Source organism: Adiantum capillus-veneris, chromosome 7, assembly GCF_014529385.1.
Source record: "Adiantum capillus-veneris isolate H3 chromosome 7, ASM1452938v2, whole genome shotgun sequence".
In the NCBI taxonomy this organism is placed as follows: domain Eukaryota; kingdom Viridiplantae; phylum Streptophyta; class Polypodiopsida; order Polypodiales; family Pteridaceae; genus Adiantum; species Adiantum capillus-veneris.
The window spans coordinates 57,399,262-57,420,733 of record NC_140937.1 but is presented as its reverse complement, the minus strand read 5'-3'; the positions used below and the strand labels follow the sequence as shown (position 1 = coordinate 57,420,733).

The window sequence follows — 21,472 nt, the reverse complement described above, 5'->3', positions numbered from 1 at the left end:
GGCTTAGGCGTGAAGCCGTACTTCCCGTAAAGGACTTAGGCACGAGGCCGTACTTCCCGTAAAGGACTTAGGCACGAGGCTGTACTTCCCTTGCTGGGTACTTAGGCATCAGTTCACTTCCCTGGCTGGGAACTCCGTCGTCAATTTCCTTACCTTGCTAGGAACTCGGTCATCACTCCTGCATCATCCAAACACAAGGACTTCATCATAAACAAAGCTGAAAATCGTTACCTATCACTTCTCGGACGTGGAGGAGAGTTTCTGTCGCGATAGATTTCTTCTGGAACTCGTTCTTCGCGATGAAAGCTTGCTGAAATTGCAGGACAGCAGGGTAGGAATGTGGGAAAATCCTCTTGCAACTGAATTTTGGCGACGAGATCTCTTCACGTGAGCAGTAGGGCAGCGTGAGGGTGCTTCTGCGATCTCTTCCATGGCTGAAATCTGCTAGCGCTGGCTGCTTTTTGCTCCTCCTACGAATTCTACCTCCCAGAGATGAGAGCGCTAGCTGCTTTTATAAGCCCTGCAGGTCGGCCAAAATAGGGAGGGTCGACTGCTTTTCTGCCAGAATAGTGGGCGCTGGCTTTTTCTTGCAGGTTTAGGAGGCGCTGGCCTTTTTTGCTTTTTGGAGAACGTCCTGCAGCAATTTTAGTACTTCGCTGCCCACTTATTAAGTGGGCCTCCGGTCACTTAATAAGTTTTCTGTGATTCCTTAACTTATTAGTTAACTTGTGCACATTTCTTATTAAGGTCCTAATTCTAGAAAATAGAAATTAAAAACAAAATAGTCAAATTAGTTTCAACTTGGATATGGCAATGTACGTTTCAATTAGTCATAGGGATAGTAACACAATCAATAACGATTGAAACCACGTGTTGATGGAGGGCCTACAAACCATGGTTGCTGTGAGTGAAAATGCTCTTTTTAATTTCAGGTGAAGAGGGTCTTATTTTGACAATATGATAGAAGGAATGTAAATGCTGCATTTGGCATGCACAAGTGTTGTAATTTGCTTGGGTGCGCCCTCTCTCACACACTCATATACACACACAGAAGAATGAGAGGCTGAAGAGAGAAGGAGAAATGGCGCAAAACTATGAGAGAGAGAGAGAGAGAGAGAGAGAGAGAGAGAGAGAGAGAGAGAGAGAGAGAGATGGCATTGCTGTTGGTTCAATCACACGTATGTATTTGTGTGTTTGTGCCTTGCTTTTATAGCGTTGGGGCGGCACCATTTCAATGCTTGCCACCTTTTTTACAAATGATTAATTGCAACCACAAGTGTGAAGTAGATGGGGTCTGATTCGTTATGATTCTTGCATTTTCCATTGTATATTCCTCTCAATTAGATGAATGACATAGATGATAGGATATTGGAGAAAATATGATTGACGATGCTGAGCAAGAGGTATAAAATTGTGGCTAATATTGAATTTGGGTATACGTGAATAATGTGGCAAGCTGAGTCTAGACTCTATGTTCTTTGGCTCTACTACGAGTCAAAGGATATGCGCCACATCCAGAGTAGGATAATGAGCTGTTGGGGATCTCGCTTGTGCTTGTGGGTGTTGAACGACAGAGAGTTTCTTGCATGATTTGGGCTAGGTGGTATGGCGGCTTATGTACATAGATTGTGCGATGCAAAGGATGTAAAATGGGGACTTTTGTTGTTGTTTTAGTAGAGGTTGGCAGAATAGAACATGATCTGAGAAATTTCTTAATCGTAAATCTTGTGTTCTTCCAGATGTGCTTCTTCAAACAATTCTCTCGATAGATTGGATCCACCGCTTCCTCGCATCCCTGACCATTACACAACTAAGCGAACTGGAATGCCAGGACCTCGGTTGGTGATAGAGGTGAGACCTACCTTGTTGCAGCCATATCATGATGAACGTACTCCAGATACTTTGGCAGAGCCTTCTTCACCCAGCAATGGAGACACTTCGAGCCAAATAAGCATTACTTCAGGTGACCTCGATACTCTTTTTGGCGTTCTATTTTCTTGAAGCTATTTATTGCATGTGACATTGATTTTGTGCATATCCAATCTTCCTAACAACCTGCATGTACATGCTGTGGAAAGGGCTCTGTCATGTGGGTGTCCATTAAGTGAGATGATATTTCAACTTTTGTTGGGGTTGGTGTGCTATTGTATGTCATTTTATGTAGCAATGGACCATCACCTCTTTGGGAATCTGAATGGGTTTTCTTAAATTGTTTGAAGATGGGCAAGAGGTCAAACGGAACTACAGGGTTTCACCGTCCTATTTATCAATGTCACAGTCACGGAGGGCTATGGCCTCTGGAGCTGTTTTACAAGCGGCTTCTTCATCTTTGCAAACAAAGGAGTTAAAAGGTCTCTCTCTCTCTCTCTCTCTCTCTCTCTCTCTCTTCCTCAAGGTTACAGAAGCTTGACTTTTACGGCACATTCAAGATAGAAGCATGAACATTAAAGACAGTTGTCCTCAATGCCATTGATTGGAGTGGGCAAGTAGTTGATTAGTTGTTGATTTTACTAAAAACTCCCTGCAGCTATAGCTAGTATAAAAATATAGAAGTCTGCTCCTTCTTTGTCTCTCTTTGGAGAAACTGCTGTATTTAATGTGCAATATGGTCCCAAAGCTTGCAAAAGCAGCCTAACTTTGAGGGATGGTACACAATCAGAAATAACTTGCAGGAAAGACGTAAGGCCTCAAGGTGGCTGATAGGAGTGGGCGACGAAGCAATCTGGTGGTGAGTAATGACACTTAAGGGTCTAGACTCCTTGCGGTTAGTTTGAAGACTTTGGAAGTCTGCCAACAACCTGCACAAAACTGAAATGCTGCTCTTGTGCTGCCTTGAAAGACCCTTCTGACTAGTCATATGTGCTTCCAAGGGTAAGGAGTCGCTCACACAATATCCTACCAAGATTGCTTACAGAATTGAGATTCAAAGTCAGGACATGTGAAAAGAGCACGGAGTTGGGAGTATCTAGATGAGGAAACATAAGTTGTTTCATGACATTGAACTTTCATGAAGAAATTGTTTCATTATTCAATCCAGTGACGCTTTACCGAACTGAAACATATTGGATAGATATTCAAAGTTTCAAGCAATATATTACAAATAAGGAAATTTTAAAATGAGGAATGGCTTCGTCTCAGCCATTTGTTTCTATGAACCGGAAGCCGAAACCAAAGAAGTTGTTTCGGGAAATCCTCCTTCTGAGTCGGGTGTCTTATTTGACATCTTTTGAAGGGGCTGCCTTCTCATACTGTACATGGTGTGAAGCTTCTGTGCTAGTCCTTTCGTAGACAAGAAGTTGCGGCGGCAGGGAATCTCAGAGACAATCAAAGACATAATGCTTGCAGAAGCGCTGTGTCTAGAAGCAGAGAAACCCTTAAAACAATCTCGAAGGCACAAGGTGACATAGTGCACTATGTCCAGACTCCAGAAGCAAAGTAACAATCTCAAGGCAACCTGAGACATAGTGCTTGCGGAAGCACCGTGTATTTGTAAACAAACATTATCTTCTTAGGCACCTCCCAGCTGTGAACTCTTCTCTTTTCAGCTCATCATCTTTTCTTCTTTTGAGTAGACCACGTGTTCATCAGTATGTTGACCTGAGGATCAGCTAAAATTATCATGTGGCACAAAGCTAGAATTAACTGCTCAAGTATTCAAAACTGCATTTGAGATGACCTTCCGAATGGGGAGACGAGAACAATCCCAAGATGGAAAGTTGTATGTAGTCTTGTAAATCTTGGACTTGAAAAAGTTACATCCAACCGCCACACACAACAAACAACAATCAAAACTTGCTCCCAATTGCAGGCTGGATAATCTGAAAAGATTCTGTTCAACTGTTTGGTCTTTGTTGACCTGATGAATACACACACAACACACTTTTTTTTTTTGTAAATCAATTTGATTAATTTACCAAGGAAAACCCACCAAATCGATCATGTACAAGGGAAGGGTGTTCGGCTGTACAAAAGGCTAAAAGCATTTATAGGAAAGCTGATGTATCTCTGGGGTGATATCACCAACTTCCAAGGCGAACCGCAACGATTGCCTAAAAGAAAGCTTGAAGATCGGGAAGGGATCTGCATTAATGCGATGGAACATATAGCCATTACGTTGTCGCCATAAGGTCCAGTAAGCCCAGAATCGGACCCACATGAAGAAGACCGCAAAACGCTACAACACCGGTGAAAAAATGCCAAATGCCCAAAACCGTTTATGGAAAACCACCGTGGGAAAACGGAGCTGCATGCACGCCGATATGCGGTGAAGGAAATCTCGAGTAATGCAAGAATCCCACAACAAGTGACAGACATCCTCTTCTGTAATCGAGCAACGGACACAAGATGAAGGGCGAATCCGACGTGCCCTAAGAAAAGTACCCACCGGAAGCACACCAAGCAAACAACGCCAAAGAAACAACCGCTCCTTCAAGAAGGGCAAATGGCTTTTCCACAAAGCAGATAGAAGCTTCTTCCACCAAATGTCAGATTTATGCATGTGCCAAAGAGCATTACAATGATCAGCAAGCCAAGGCTAAGGTAGAAGAAGAGCATAAACTCGACCATCAGAAATATCTTCAAAAGGCGTTTCTTGGAGATTCCAGTGAGACAAGCGATCACCATCAAGCAGAGGTGAAATGGACAAAAAATCAACCAGCATCTGCTGTAGTTCTCTCCAGAGTTGACGGTAATGCATCATGCATGCCCAATCCAAAATGGCGAGCGACGAAGCGAAACTCCAAAGTGAATCTGGTTGCATCCACCACATCCTCAGCTACGCAAATACCACGGCAAGAGAGGAAGTACGCCTGTCGAGGCGAGCGGTCAACCAAAGTAAGAGAGAAAGCCCGGCTCCAATGAAGACTCCAAACAAAGCAAATTTCCTTCTTGCTGAGCATTCCATGAACGATGAACCGTAACCTCCTTCCAAGTAGAGAGCAAAGTGGAAGGAAGCGGACATCCAGGAATTAGCTCGTCTATCTTACCAAATACAATCTCAATCTCCCAAATAGTTGATTGCCAGTGGCCAAATGAGGATGTAACAACATGTTGACTCTGATATGCAAACATAAGAGTTCAAGGCTGAGATTGTTGTGCAAGTGTAGGCAATAACATAGCTTTCCTTGCAAGAGCATGCCTGCGCAAGTCCAAAATATTCAGACCACCGAAGTGTTTAGCTTTACAAAGCTTCTCCATTGGTATCAATTGCAAACCTTTTTTGTGTGCACGAGTTTGCCACAAATGAGACAGAATGGCTGACATAAGAGAATCAAGAGAGTGGCGAGGCCAATGCCATTGTGGCAGAAAGAACTGAACATATGCCATTAGACTACTCTGAACAATTCGCAGGCGAACATGCAGTGGCCAAGTAGGTAGCTTCTAGGAATGCAGTTTGACATTCAAGCATTGCATAACCCAATCCACTTTTTGAGTGAGTGATATTCCATCCAATTGGATATCCTGTAATGGAAATGGGCCATGAACTTTGAGAATAGCGGAATTAGGAGAATTAAAGAGAGCAGTTTTGTGAGGCTACTTTGAGAACATAGAGGGTGAACTTAGCTAGAGGTAGCAACATAACATTATACTTAATTAACTTGGCATGAACAATAGTTTTACAAGAGAGAGAGAGAGAATTAGAGAACTTAACAACAATTGAGGACCGGATTTATGTGGAGCCGGTCCTCCCTCCAATAGGCTTTTGTATTATACATTCTCCCATCAAGAGAGACTTGATATAATACAATCTTTGTGAGACTTGGTATAATACAATCTTTGTGTTCCTTGTGACCTTGGTGATGCTATGAAGGTGGAAAGCTTCATGCATCACGAGCATAACATAAACTTTGTAAAAGCATTAACCATCGCCGGCCTCAGTCCCAAGGCCTCAAACACCTTCGAAGGTGGAGAGAGCTAGTGGGGAATGGGGTAGGGAAGAGAAGAAGATACATTCATAGGAGAAAAAATTAGTTCCTCACTTATCCTTGCTAGCATACATAATAGCATAGTAATGAAGATGGAGAAGATGGCAAGCTTAAGCATTGAAGCATGGCTCTTGGTTGGATCTGCATTCCATAGCCAAGAGTGTTGTAGGCACTCAGCTTCTCAACAAGCTCGGAGAAGGAGGTGGAGTTCCTCTACTTTCACTAAGTGAGAATCCTTGAAAAATGAGTGTGTCAGAGGGTGTATACGCCCAAGCACACCCCTTGCTTGCTTTGGTCGACCCCTCTTTTTTGCTGAAGCTTGAAGCTTATAGGACCCCTCTAAGGCTAGCGAGTTGTTGAGCGCGTGGCGGTGTGTGCAAGTGAAAGAGCACGCGAGGAAGTGCAGTGCGTGTGCAGAGAGGGGTGGCGAAAGCCAGCAGGAGAGGAAGCGCTAGCAGAACGATGAGGGAGAGAGAGAGAGCTCACGTTTTTGGGGAAAACTCAATAAGTGAGTTTTTGGGTTTTCCCACTTTTATTATAAGTGACCTTTAAAAAATGTGTCCAGGTTCAATATTGTGTCCAGGTTCATATTGAACTTGGACAAAGTATAAAAATGTACAAAAAGGGGTTATTTAGGCCTTTAACCCAACAACCTCCCACTTAAAGGCATAAATGACGCCTTTAAGTTAACCAACTCTCACCAGCTGTATGCAATGCTCATGTTGAGCCTTAGCAAGACTCTTGGTGAGAACATCTGCAGGGTTATCCTGTGAGTGAATCTTAGTCAAGGTGACTAGACCATCCTCCAATACCTGTCGTATGAAGTGGTATCGCACATCAATGTGCTTTGTCCGTGCATGAAACATGGCATTCTTGGCCAAATAGACAGCACTCTGGTTATCACATCCCAAGACAGGAGTACTAGCAGGCATACCAAGCTCTTTGACAAGTCTGCCCAACCATATGGCCTCTTTAGAAGCCTCAGTGGCTGAAATATATTCAGCCTCAGTAGTACTCAATGCCACAATTTTTTGCAGTCGTGAACACCAAGAGACATCACCACCAGCAATAGCAAACACATAGCCACTAGTGGACTTCCTAGTATCCAAGTCACCTGCCATATTTGCATCACAATAGCCATGCAACTTCAGGTCACTTTTGCCATAACATATACACCTAGATTGTGTACCTGACAAGTATCTCAGAATGCATTTCACAGCTTCCCAATGTGCTTTGCCGGGATTGGACATGTATCTACTAACAACTCCCACCGCATGGGCAATGTCAGGAGGAGTGGCAACCATAGCATACATAAGAGAACCACAAGCTGATGCATAAGGGATTCCCTTCATAGCATTCACTGCCACGTCATCCTTTGGGCAATCGGCTTTGCTAAGTTTTGTGTGTGGAGGTAAAGGTACTCCAAGTGACTTAGCTTCAGCCATGTTAAACCTGTCAAGTACTTTAGCAATGTACTTTTCTTGAGATAAGAAGAGCAATTTCAGCTTTCTATCTCTCTTGATTCTCATGCCCAAGATGTGCTCAGCATCACCTAAATCCTTCATTGCAAAAGCTGAATTCAGCTGACGTTTAAGAGCATCAATGGTAGACTTATGCTTCCCAGCAATCAACATATCATCTACATATAGCACAAGGATTATAGGACTTCCATCATTATCCTTCTTTGTATACAAACAATGGTCTGAATGGCTGCGTTTAAAGCCTTGAGACAACATAAAAGTATCAAACTTTTTGTACCACTGACGTGATGACTGCCTCAAACCATACAGTGCCCTTCTTAGTTTGCATACAAGTTCCTTTCTATTAGGAACTACAAAACCCTCAGGTTGCTTCATGTAGATATCTTCATCGTCACCATGAAGAAAAGCTGTTTTTACATTTATTTGATTCAATTCTAAGTCAAGCACTGCAACGAGAGCAAAAAGGACATGCAATGTCGTAAGCTTTACAACAGGAGAAAAGATCTCTTGAAAGTCAATCCCCTCTTTCTGTGCATACCCTTTGGCAACTAACCTTGCTTTAAACTTGGGCTTTCCATCAACACATTTGACCTTGTAAACCCATTTGTTAGGAAGAGCCTTTCTTCCTTTAGGCAATGGCACAAGATCCCAAGTATTGTTTGCATGCAAAGATTTGATTTCCTCTTGCATCGCAAGCTCCCACTTACTGCTTAACTCACATGATTTTGCCTCTTTATATGTAAGAGGCTCACCCTCATGTGTCAACATAACATGATGCAAAGAGGGGTCAAAGCGCTGTATCAACCTTCTGACACGAGTAGACCTGCGTACCCAATGATCTACATTCTCAGGCACAGGTTCTACATCAGGAGGCAACTCATTTTCAGCATGTTCATGCTGTTGAAAATCATTTTCAGCCATGACAGGTGGCTGTCCATCCTCATTTGGAGCATCTAAATCATGTCCTACCTCTTCTGGCTCAAGGTTAACCGGCTGATTATCAATTTCAGCTTGTGATAATGCATCCTGAGGCTCTTTTTCAACATCAATAGGTGGCAAGAGAGGTTGAAATTTGATCGATTTCTTGTCAATTTCAGAAGATGTAGCATTTTTCAGCAATTTAGCCTCATTGAACACTACATCTCGGCTGCGTACAACCCTCTTAAACTGAGGCAACCATATCGTGTAGCCCATTTCACCCTCTTCCCCATAACCTAGGAAGAGTCCTTGGATGGACTTGGCATCTAGCTTTGTCCTCAAGTCATTACGAACATGGACAAAAGCCTCGCAGCCAAACACTCTCAAATGATCATAAGAGGCAGGTTTGCCAGACCAAACCTCCTCTGGAATGTCATTTTTTAGCGTACTGTTAGGAGAGCGATTGCATACATGAACTGCAGTTTTCAAAGCCTCTCCCCAAAACCCATGAGGGAGATTAGCTGTGGACAACATGTAACGCACTCTCTCACATAAAGTACGGCTACACCTCTCAGGCACACCATTAGAAGATGGATTATAAGGGGCTGTCAACTCCCTTTTAATCCCATATTCTTCGCAATAATGCTGAAATTCAGCAGACGTGTACTCCCCCCCATTGTCAGATCTCAAACATTTAAGCTTACTACCCTTTTGCGTGCTCACAAAAACATGAAACCTCTTAAATGCATTAAATGTCTTGCTCTTATTCTTTAACAAATATGCCCAGCCTTTCCTAGTGCAATCATCAATGAATGTAACAAAGTATAATGCACCACCAAAAGACTTAACAGGCATTGAACATACATCGGAGTGAATTAAATCAAGAGCATTAGCTTTGCGCGAGACACCAGAGTAATAAGAAGACTTCTTTTGTTTACCATACAAACAGTCATTACAAAAATCTAACTTGGTGCCCTTTACATCAACCCTCTTCAAAGAGGAGAGCACATCAAGTCCCTTCTGGCTCATATGGCCAAGTCTTTTGTGCCACAACTCCAAATGAGAAGCAACTTCGGCCACTGCAAGAAACTTACCAGGCAAAGCTTTGCCATGTAAATAGTACAATGTACCACTCTTGCATCCCTTGACAATGAGGATTGATCCCTTAGGCAATTTCCATGAACCCCCAACAAAAACGGTTGTATAACCCTGTGCATCCATCTGGCCAACAATAGACTCTTCTTGATGCCTGGTACATACCTTACATCTTTAAGCATAAACTCTTGGCCATTGTTTAATGCCAAGCGCACAATGCCCATTCCTTCAATGTCACAAGCATGGTTATCCCCAAGGTAAACCTTGCCATACTTGCCTGCATGATAAGAAGCAAAACACTCCACAGATGGAGTCACATGAAATGAGGCACCCGAGTCTACTATCCAAGACCGTGTAAGGCCATCATTTGCACTTAGCAATGCATCAATGACATCTCTATGTGAGATAAGCATGTCTTCTGCATTTGCTACAACAAAATCTGAGGGGCATGAAGCTGCAACCAAGATCTCCTCACTGTCGGATAACTCTGTGATAACCACACTAGAGGATACATTGACAGTCTCCGAATCCTTGGAGGAGGTACCTGCTGATTTTTCCCCTTTCTTATCCTCTGTCTTCTTCTTCTCGTGTGATTTCTTCTTTCTTTCCTGCTCTTTCTTGAAATACCTGCAATCGTGCTTCTTATGGCCTTTTCTGCCACACTGATAACAAGTCACATCCTTATCCCTAGACTTGCTTTTGCTCCTGTTTTGAGTCTTGGTACCTGTATTTTGATTTTGACTTCTGCCTCTCGCATTGTAAGCAGAGCTGCCACCTTCCCCACCACTAGACTTGCGTCTAATTTCCTCATTTAAGATGGAGCCTCGCACTCCATCATATGTGAGGTTGGGGCTATTACTCAAAGAAACCACAAGAGTTTCCCAAGAGTCTGGCAAAGTCATCAACAAAAATATGGCTTTCAACTTGTCATCAAAAGGTTGAAGCCCAATATCCTGTAGCTGACTCATAACACTGGTGAAAGCACTTAAGTGCTCAGAAGCCGACTTGGCTTCGTCAAGCATCATGTTCACCAGTTTGCGCATCAAATGCACCTGATTCACAAGGGTGGCATTCTCATAAGTTGCCTTCAACTTATGCCAAATTGCATGTGCAGTGTCCAAGCCCTTTATGTCCACAAGAATGCCATCGGTCACAACCATTTTGATATAGGCCTTTGCCCTCTTGTTGAGCTTGGCCCAATCCTCATCCGGCATATCCTCAGGCTTTACAGCCAAAAGGGAGTCCTCACAATCCTTGAGGAACAAAATCCCCTGCATCCTGTCCTGCCATAGGTCGAAACCTGTACCGTCAAATCGCTTGATTTCCATCAAGCTCTTGGCATCAAACGACGAGGAAGTAGAGGCCATTTGCACGGATAAAAATGTAGCAGAAAGTGTCTATACAAAATCTGAAAATTTTCAGTGATCACAATGTACCGCACGTTGCATACAATGTGCTGAAAATTTCAGCAATTAACAAGTATCCCCAATGTGTACTTGCATAAACCCACAAAAGGCGTACATAAACCTCAATTTGTGTACATAAAAACAGTCCAATGCTGAATTTTCTGCAAATTTACTGTTTTGGCGCATCAATTTGCATCAAATGGACTTATTTTGAGTGGGAAAAGCAAGGGGCATTCACGGGAATCGATTTAGAACACCTGCGTTTTGCTGTTTTGACCTGTAATTTTCTGGTTTTTACCTGTTTTGACTTAATTTCAGCCTGTTTTAGGTTGTTTTGGGAACCCTAATCACCCTAGGTGACACCGGAAGCAAGGGGCTTCGTGATGAAAGTGGAAATTTGACGCGAGAGAAGCCTTTTGCCTGTTGTCCAGCCACCTGCGCAAAGCTTCTGAAACCCTAATCTGGCTCTGATATCAATTGTTGAGCACGCGGCGGTGTGTGCAAGTGAAAGAGCACGCGAGGAAGTGCAGTACGTGTGCAGAGAGGGGTGGCGAAAGCCAGCAGGAGAGGGAGCGCTAGCAGAACGATGAGGGAGAGAGAGAGAGAGCTCACGTTTTTTGGGGAAAACTCAATAAGTGAGTTTTGGGTTTTCTCACTTTTATTATAAGTGACCTTTAAAAAATGTGTCCAGGTTCAATATGAACCTGGACAAAGTACAAAAATGTACAAAAAGGGGTTATTTAGGCCTTTAACCCAACAAGCCAATCACATGCATAATGCATTTCAAGCAACATGGGTAGCATTAGAACATGTCCTCCTTACCTCTTTGAGAGAGAGAGCTTGAAAATATCTAGATATTTGTTGAATTGAACTAGCAGCTCATTGGACCCCTCTTTAGCCAAGCCAATAGGATTTAAGCACACCATGTGGCTAAGCATAGGGAGAGCTTGGCATGTGTCCATGTGCCCCTTGAGAAAAGGGGGTGCCCTTTGGGTGAGTGGGAGGTTAAGTCAAAGATTCCCCTAACTTTGGGGCTTTCCCCCTCTTATGTATGGTCTCTTTTTGACTCAAGCACCTTACCTCCCCATGCATGGGAAGCTTCTCAAGCACCTTCCTCATCAAGCATGACAAGCACCTCAAGCACCTTAGTCAGCAAGCACGACAAGCACCTCAAGCACCTTAGTCACCAAGCATGACAAGCACCTCAAGCTTGGGCCGGATTCCCACCTCAAGGACTTATTGCACATTGCTCTTTGGTAGACCGTCTCCTTTTGGACCCCTATTGAGATGTAAGCATTTCTCCTTTTGGTCCCTTGTTGAGATATGTTTAGATAATAGAAGCACTTATTGCATATTGCTCTTTGAGACCATCTCCTTTTGGACTCCTATTGAGATGTAACCATCTCTCCTTTTGGTTCCCTGTTGTTTGAGATAAGTTTAGAAGCACATGTCTATTCTAGCTCTTGTTCCCGGTTATTCTCCCACATTAAATGGTCCCTTTAATATGAGAAAATCATTTGGATTAGCTAGATATTAGATTTTATGACATTACCTCTCTCTTGAAATCATAGTCGTCCTCGACTACGAGGTAGATAAGATAAAGCCTAGTCATTAGTCCATGTTTCTTAACAGATAGAGGATCGCTTTTTACCCTATGACATCATTTCAAGATGGATGACTAATTCATTTGGTGCTCGGAGACTTAGTTGCCGCAAGCATGTCTGCTCTTTAGTCCAGATCTTACTTCCAAAGTAGAGTGACAAGTTCTACTTGGTGTTTGGGAGACGTTGTCACCACAAACATGACCCTAAGCATGCATACTATTTAAATTTGTGCACAATAAAAAGAAAATGAGTCTTATAAGACAAAAACATCGTTCATTTAAAATGCATTTTCAATTGCTTGCTCTAGTGTAGCATTGTAAGCATTGACAAGGTTCATATTACCCTTAAGCTAGGTTTCTTGCATCCATCTAGCATCTTTAAAAAAAATAATCCTTAAACTTAATAAGATATCGTTGGATTCTTACCGTTTCTTAATACCTTGTCTTCATATCGTAGGATAGACTCAGATTGAGGTACTTCTTCTTGATCTTCGTTTTCTGGAGGGTCTACAACTATTGCTTCTTTTGGTGGCGCTCCTTTGTAAGGCTTACGTAGACTCTCATGGAAAGCATTGTGCATGAGCCAATGGTTGGGCAACTTTAATTGATAAGCCATCTCATTGATTGGCTTAAGAATTTAAAAAGGACCATAGTATCGTTTTGTTAGTTTAGCATAATACTCTTGGTGGCCCGTAGGATTCTTGCTCGTAGTATGCCTTAGATGAGCCTTGAGAAACTTAAGCAAGACCCAATGATTTTCCTTAAAGGCTAAGGCTCTTGTGTGCTTATTAGCAACAACGTTTTTTGCCTTTTCTTTGAGATGGATATAACCTCTTTAATCTTTGGAGAAGATTCTTGTGAGTCTCGGCTATATTCATCAGTAGCGAAGATCTTTCCATGTACTTTATGTAGTAAGAGACTTTTGGATCTTCCCTCTTTAACCTTGAAAGGTGCTTTTCCCATAGAAGTATGTACAATGTCATTGTACGCATACTTTATGAGAGGTAGGTACTTCTCTCATTAAGATCGTTGATCTACTTCCATGACATAAGCTTTTAGTAAATTTAAGAATCGTTAGATGAGTTATTTTACTTTGGTAATCTATTTGTGGATGATAGGCCGAAAGATAAATTTAATCTACTTTCTAGATTCTTAACGAGATCCTTCTAGAAATTATTGATTATTCTAGGATCTTTGTTCGACACTATGGATGTTGGCAAGCCATGATACTTGAAAATTTGAGATCTAAAGAGGATTGCTGTTTGATGTGCTTTAATAGTCTTGTTGATAGGCATAGAGTGTGTTTTCTTGTTAAGTCTGTGAACTAAAACATTCCAAGTTGCTTCCCTCAGTCAAATTTTGACTTTTTGCATACCACACATTCTGAAACATACTCTTCATGTGTATGTTTATAATCATGGTGGCCAATATAAATACATTTTTACTCCTCGAAGAGTAGATTATGGAATGCTTCTTTGCCCCGCATAAGAAGCAGGGGATTCATACATGACTTTCTTATTGTATGGGTGAGTTAACACACAGCCTATTGCCGTTTAAAAGATAATCATCCTCCAAGGTGAATGGTTCTTTTTTCTTCCCTAATGCAAAGGTTGTAATTACGTACTTAAAGTTTTGGTCAATAGCATACTCATCTATGATAAAAGATAGATCATTGTGAGTTGCTATAGACACCACATTTACCTTTGGCCGTTGTGAAAGTGCATCGACAACTTGATTGTGCTTGCTAGCAATGTGAGCAATATGAAAGTTAAATTGCGAAAGAAAATTTGGCCACTTCATTTGTTTGTCGGAGAGCTTGGTTTGCGTCATGAAGTTCTTGAGGCTCTGTGACCCATTTGTAGGATGAATGGAGTCTCCAAGAGATAGTGTTTCCACGTGTCTAGGACATATAGAATAGCTAGTAGCTCTTTTTTGTATTTACCCAATACTCGCTTGACGGAGTTGGGTCTTTGACTCTCATATGCTATGGCATGTCCTTCTTGAAGCAAACTAGCTCCAAGGCAATCGCCACAAGCATGACATTGAACCCAAATGGCTTTGAGAGATCTAGTAGTGTGAGCACACGTTTAGAGATAAGCTTCTGTTTAAGCTTCTTGCACTTTTGCAGTCCATGAATACTTAACCTTCTTTTTTGTTAAGTCACGTAATGGGCCTGCTATTAACGAGAATTTTTCTATGAAGCATCTATAGTATGCACACATACCTATAAAGCTTCGTACCTCCTATAGATTCCTTGGATTAGGCCATCCTTTTATTACCTCTAACTTTGTTGGATCCATACGAGTGCCATCTTTAGAGATAACGTGACCTAAATATTGAATCTCTCATAGGAAAAATTCGCTTTTCTTTTGATTAATGAAAATCTTATTCTTTCTCACAACTTGAAAGAGTACGTGGAGGTGTCGCTTATACTCCTTAAGAGAATTTGAGTGGCCCATGGCACATGAAATCTGTTTTTGAGAGTGATCTTATTTAGTGCTCTATAGTCGACACACATGTGATAGGTGCCGTCTTTCTTTTGCACTAAAAGTACTGGTGAACAGAATGGAGGGGAGCTAGGCCTCACCATCCCTTTTTCCACCAAATTATGCACTTGCGTCATGATCTCCTCTTGTTGAGCTTGGGAAACTCGATAAGGAGGCTTGTTAGGCGGTGAGCTTCTTGGTAGAAGCTCTATTGCATGGTCACCATCCCTCGTTTTGGAGGTAGCTCACTAGGGATGTCATCAATGAAAACATCTTGGAATTCATTTAGGAAATTAGACAACTTTAATTTCTCTTGATTCCCTTTATTGCTACTTGTAAAACCATTGGAATCATTTACAGATTCTCTAACAAAAATCATATACGCAGAAGTAGAGCTTTTCATGGACTTATCAAAAGCAAGCATATTACTAGGGATATGGTGTTCCTCGACTCATTAGCAATTAGCATGTACGTACATGCTCTTTTCTCTGTAGGTGAAGTAGATTCTCCTTAGGGAACTTCATGTCGGAAGCCATATGGTTAAACCATGGTGCCCCAATGATAACATCTCCATGTTTTAGAGGGGAGATGAAGAAATCCTCTTTGTCCACATAGCTTTGGACATGAAGCCTCAATTTTCCAATTAAGGGAGTAACTGAGACGTCTTGTCCCTTGATAGCTCCATCGGCTGTGGTCAACTTCGTGGATATGAAGTTGTGAGTTGAACCAAGGTCAAACAAAATAAAGGCATCATGCTCTTTCATCTTTCCCCAAGCATAGGAAAGGAGAAATCCTTGGCAATGAGCATCCTCTTTTGGAGCTTCAACCATAGAGAGGCTCCAGGCGGCCCATTGCACACATTTCTTTGGGGGCAAGCACGATAGGCCTCTCCTTGCTCCCTACTCTTAAAACATTTGTGGTCCTTGTAAAAAGCTTCAAGCTCTTCAGGTGAGTTTGTTTTTCCCTTTGTAAACTCCCTTCTCCTTGGACCGATTGTTGTTGTTGTTGTTGGAATGGCCTTGGGAAGAATTTTGGGCATTGGTTTTCCCCTTTGCATCACTTTTGTCTTTATTTTCCATGGGTTTGACATTCCGTCTAGCCCCTTGTTGAAAATTGATACGCGAAGCAACCATAGTGTGGTGGATTACTTCCATGATAGAATTAGGCCGTTGGGAGTTTTGACGTACTCGGCCATTTCTTCAGGGAGTCCCGCACATAATTGTTGCTTTTGCTCGGCGAAGTCTATTGTTAGGTGTAGCGGAATGAATGTTTGCGCTTTGCTCAAGATGAGTGCTCCGAACTGTGCTCAAGGTTCCTTTTAGTTCTTATGGAAGGGAGAGCCTTCTGTTCTTAATGGAAAGTGCTATGATCACGAACAAAGTGAATGGACAATGTGCACGCAAGTGTATGAGACTGAGAGATAGAGAGAGAAGAGAGATACGACACTAGACGTTGTAAAACCCTCCTCCGAAGGCCCCACTCTCGTCGGTGAGAGTGGTCTACTTATGATTGCACAAAGCGGTACAATGATGATGCAATGGACTAATGCAATGGACTATGTCAGTGACGACGACGGGGATGACGACGATGACTTAGGGCTGAAATCTGTGATCTTTGAACTGCTGAAAATCTGCAAATCTTTGGGCTGTTTTGGGTGGCTGAAAATCTCTGTTTTGGCTGCGTTTTCGCGGATTGAAAATGGGGGTCTTCTGCAAGGCTTCAAGGGCTAAATCTGCTACTGTGTCTAATGCTGAAAACACTGCTGTTCTGCTCCATTTGTGGCTGAAAATGAAAACGCTGCAGCAAGTGCAAAACGCTAGCAAAAAAACGCTAGGTTGTCTTGGGAGTTCCGGCGATGGCCACTGTAAAACGCTAGGGAATATGGTATTGCTACTAGCGATCTGCAAACGCCAGGGCTTGGAGGACTTCCGGCGATGATGCAAACTGAAAACGCTAGGCTGATGTGTGGCGAGGATGGGGATCCAAAAACGCGATGGGTTCCTGCTGAGAAGGTGCCTGTTGAGCGGGAAGCTCCTGCTGCCTCTTTTGCCAATAAGTGCTAACTTGGGTTTGCTTATATATTAACTTAGCAAAATTGCCCTACCGACTTTTGTTGGAAAGTCACTTAAAAATAATAAGTGAAAAATACCAAAAATAAGGAAAATAGGCGAAATGCACTGGAAAAATCCCCTAACTGATTCTAATGGATTCTGATGGGAATACTGATGATCATGTTGTGTGCAACCAAAGGATATGCATCTACAGTAAGTGACTGGGCATGCACGGTCTACGAATAGACTCACAAAAGTGTCAGATCACTTCTAATCTAGACTGACTGAACTGACTGAACCCTGATCATGCTGTAGCTTGTCCACGGACACATAGGGTTGGATGTGTCACGTGACATCCCCTCCTTTTCAAAGTGAGGTACTGGTACCGAACTGTATGGTGTCGAGGGAGATCGCTAACAGCATCCGGAATCCTGGAAGGGACTCTTCGCCGGCCCACTTTGATGTGTGGGTCGTGTGGTACTTGAACTTCATAAAGGTCTGCAATGCTAGCTTCTTTGGGCCGTGCCGAAAGCGACACAAAGTCTTCTGTGGCTCCTTCCTTGCTTCAACTTCGTTTAGAGACCTGCTTCTTTCGTCTTCAAGAATGTCCATGGTTGAAAATTCCTGAAACCATTTCCAACACAAAACCATGAACATACCCATTCCATGTAAAGTGAAGGGAAAAAATCTCGTCTTCCTGAAAGACTGTGCATGCAATGTAGATGAACAAAGAGACGGAGTGACAACCCGTTCATCAAACACATGCAAACAATGAGATCGAATCTTTCGCTTATAATCTAGAGCAATCAACTGAGGCAATTCACAACGGAAATGCCCATGCTTGGTGCTCACACTTTCATGTGCTCGTTCGGAAACTGTGTCATGCCAAGGAAGAGACATGGAATGTGACTTCCTTACATACATACTTTTCATCTTTTCCCGCATACATTTGTGGTCATCCATGAGAGAAACGTGTTCAACATACAATATGTCATGCCTAGGAAAAGGGATCACATAAAGATGCTGACTAAAATACAGGAAACGATCACGAATGAAACACTCGAACAATGCGTGCGTATCAATCATGCGAACACATAATACTTCCTGTGATGGTTCTTGAGACCGAGGCTCGAGAGCCAAGATCGCTCCTTCGTGATTGATCGAATCTGCAACGAGGTTAGCTTCGTTAAAAAAAGCATCCACTAACACATCATCCTTGTGAACAATCACATCATCTTCATGCAACTCATCATGCTTGTGAGAAATCACATCTTGATCATGCAAAACATCTTGCTTGTCTTTATCATCCAAATCATCATGCAAATCATTATCATTCAAATCATCATGCTTCTCATAATCATGCAAATTCTGTGTGTCATGCTGTGGAGAAAAAGAGACTGAGAGAGTCTCCTTTTCCTGAATTCTTTCAATCTTGTCTTGCATATTAGCAATGAGAGATGGAGAATAAGAAATGTCCTCTCCATGAATGACAACAGGAGAACCACTTGTGGCATTGAGAGTTATAGTGTTAGTCATAAAATCCATGAGAGCGTCATTATCACGAAACCATCGAATGCCCAAAATCATATCATATCTTGAGAGAGGAGAAACAACAAATCTTCTAGTGAAGGCAATCTGTTGAATTGCAAACAACACATCAAGGCACTTCTCCGTGATGAGAGCGTCCATACCAGGACGAAAGCCAGAGACCTCGATAGGAGATCTTTGACTAACTTCGAAACGGGCTCTCTCAACAATAGAGGAACTGATCACATCATGCATACTACCTGGGTCAAACAATATGACAAAACGGTGCTCCGACGAACGACCATAACATTTAATGAGAGAATCATCAATGGGAGGGTCCTGAGAAACTTGGGGCATACTCGTGTTATCATTCATTACATTGACAGAGGAAGTGGGTTTTGTGGATTCTTTAGATTCATTCGATTCAAGCTTAGGACATGTTCTTTTTATGTGACCCTTAATGTGACAATGAAAACAACGACCTTCCTTAAAATAAGTGCTTTGCTCTTTCGAGGTGATGTATCCTCCTACAATTCCTTGTGCTACCTTTTCATCTGGAGTAAGCTTAGGTTTAGCAATTGTGTTAGCCTACCCTTAGATTCATTGGACGAATTCTTTTCTGAGAGACTGTTGGAAGATTGGTTAGAAGAGTTATCATTCTTACCATTCTTACCGTTTTGAGGGTTCTGAGGAGTCTGCGAGGTACTTCTGGAATTCTTGTTCTCCTTAGGCTTTCCCTTGTTGTGCTTCATCTCCTGTGCGAGAGCAATCGCTACCGCCTTGTTGAGATAGATTGGATCGAGCACCTCGACATCGTACTTGATATACTTGTCCAATCCAAAGAGAAAAGCCTCTTTGCGCTCATCATCCGATTTTCATAATTGAGTACCTAGTTGCAAAACATGATTAGAAAAAGACATAACCGGCATACCATTTTGCTTGAGAGAGCGCCAATCGTCCTTCAATTGTGCGAGGTACTGAGGTGGCATAAACGGTGCCTTGAGCTTCTCTTGGAAATCAGCCCAATTGAAGGAAAGGGACGTGAATCCGTCGGCTTCCTCTAGGTGCGCGGCTAGCTGTGCCTCTTGCCATGCGTGTCACCAATTGATGGCATCATCGGCAAGGTACGTAGCTACCGTCAAAACTTTGCTAGTTCTTTTCTTCTTAGTTGTCGCAAAATAAGCATTAAATTGATGCAACCAAGAATGGATAACCGTAGCATCCATCTTACCGTCATACTTACTGAAAGTCAACTTCTCTGTGACTGGATGGTTGGAATCCGCGTCGTGGCTTGCGCCACTTGATGAACTCTCACTCTTTGGGTGGTTCGGTCTTCGAGGCAAGTACCTATCGAACCAATTCTTGAGTTCGTGGTTCTCTTTGAGCTTCACGCTCGGTCTCCAAGGCCACGCTTCGTGCTGCGGCTTCCTCCTTTCTTAATTCTTTTCTTTCTTATCGTGCGTTGCGTTCGCGTTCTAAAGCAAGGCGATTTTCTTCTTGTTGTGCGGAAAATCTTGGGTTTCTTTCGTCGCGCTCGCGGTCTTTAGCTGCTTGCTCCCGGTCCTTAGCTTCTTGTTGTTCTGCTTTGCTTGCGAGTTGTGCCAACGCAACTTGATTCGTTTCTTGTTGTTGCGCCATCATGTCCATTATCGACTTGACCATCATCTCCATAGGAGTTAGTACAACTCGTGGCGTACATGGCGAAGGGGGAGGGTCGAAAAAGTCTCCTGGTGGGGAAAAATCTTTGCCGCCTCTCATGCTCATCACCTGTATGCGAAGTATCCATTCCGCTTCGGGTGACGACCATGCACTATGATCGTTGGTTCTTAAGTTCACGAGGAACTTGGGGTCTTGAGGGTCTTGGATTCGTGTTCTTGGGTTCTTGAGGATCTTGAGGTTCTTGAGGTTTTCTTTCGCTTGCAAATCGCATTGGAGAAGGATCTTCACTTCACCCGGGTTCTACTCCTTTCTGCGGGCGCACCCCTTGGCGGCCTTGCGCTCACACCAAGGTTGCTTTTTCCCTCCTCACATCGTTTGGCCGGCCGCTAAGTGCACGGTCCGCTCTCAATGAGTGAAAAGAGACACAAGGGGAGGTTGGACAAGCCCTTCTTTCTTGGGATTCCTGTCACTCTTCAACAAAACATGATTAGGAATCGACACGCCCAAGCGAACTTGGGTTCGTGCGACCTCAACAAGCAAAAAAAATAAAATTCTGTGGTTCTTTCCTTGAGTGATACAGAACACTGTCAAAGCTCTGATACCAATGTTAGGTGCAACGGAATGAATGTTTGCGCTTTGCTCAAGATGAGTGCTCCGAACTGTGCTCAAGGTTCCTTTTAGTTCTTATGGAAGGGAGAGCCTTCCGTTCTTAATGGAAAGTGCTATGATCACGAACAAAGTGAATGGACAATGTGCGTGCAAGTGTATGAGACTGAGAGATAGAGAGAGAAGAGAGATACGACACCAGAGACGTTGTAAAACCCTCGTCCGAAGGCCCCACTCTCGTCGGTGAGAGTGGTCTTCTTATGATTGCACAAAGAGGTACAATGATGATGCAACTTGGGACTATGTCGGTGACAACAATGGGGATGATGACGACGGCTAAGGGCTGAAATCTGTGGTCTTTCAACTGCTGAAAATCTGCAAATCTTTGGGATGTTTTGGGTGGCTGAAAATCTCTGTTTTGGCTGCATTTTCGAGGGCTGAAAATGGGGGTCTTTTGCAAGGCTTCAAGGGCTGAATCTGCTACTGTGTCTAATGCTGAAAACGCTGCTGTTTTGCTCCATTTGTGGCTGAAAATGAAAACGCTGCAGCGAGTGCAAAACTCTAGCAAAAAAACGCTAGGTTGTCTTGGGAGTTCCGGTGATGGCCACTGTAAAACGCTAGGGAATATGGTACTGCTACTAGCGATCTGCAAACGCCAGGGCTTGGAGGACTTTCGGCGATAATGCAAACTGAAAACGTTGGGCTGATGCGTGGCG

The 21,472-nt window shown here is 42.9% G+C and overlaps 1 protein-coding gene across 1 annotated transcript in view; it reads left to right on the top strand.

The window, feature by feature from the left end:
- Positions 1-21,472, top strand: part of LOC147453909 (uncharacterized) — a 40,149-nt gene that overhangs the window by 7,316 nt on the left and 11,361 nt on the right. The window contains exons 2-3 of the mRNA XM_086515978.1: positions 1,740-1,963; positions 2,220-2,351. Of these exons, the coding sequence (XP_086372104.1) occupies positions 1,740-1,963; positions 2,220-2,351 (356 nt within the window). The remainder of the gene's footprint in view (positions 1-1,739; positions 1,964-2,219; positions 2,352-21,472) is intronic.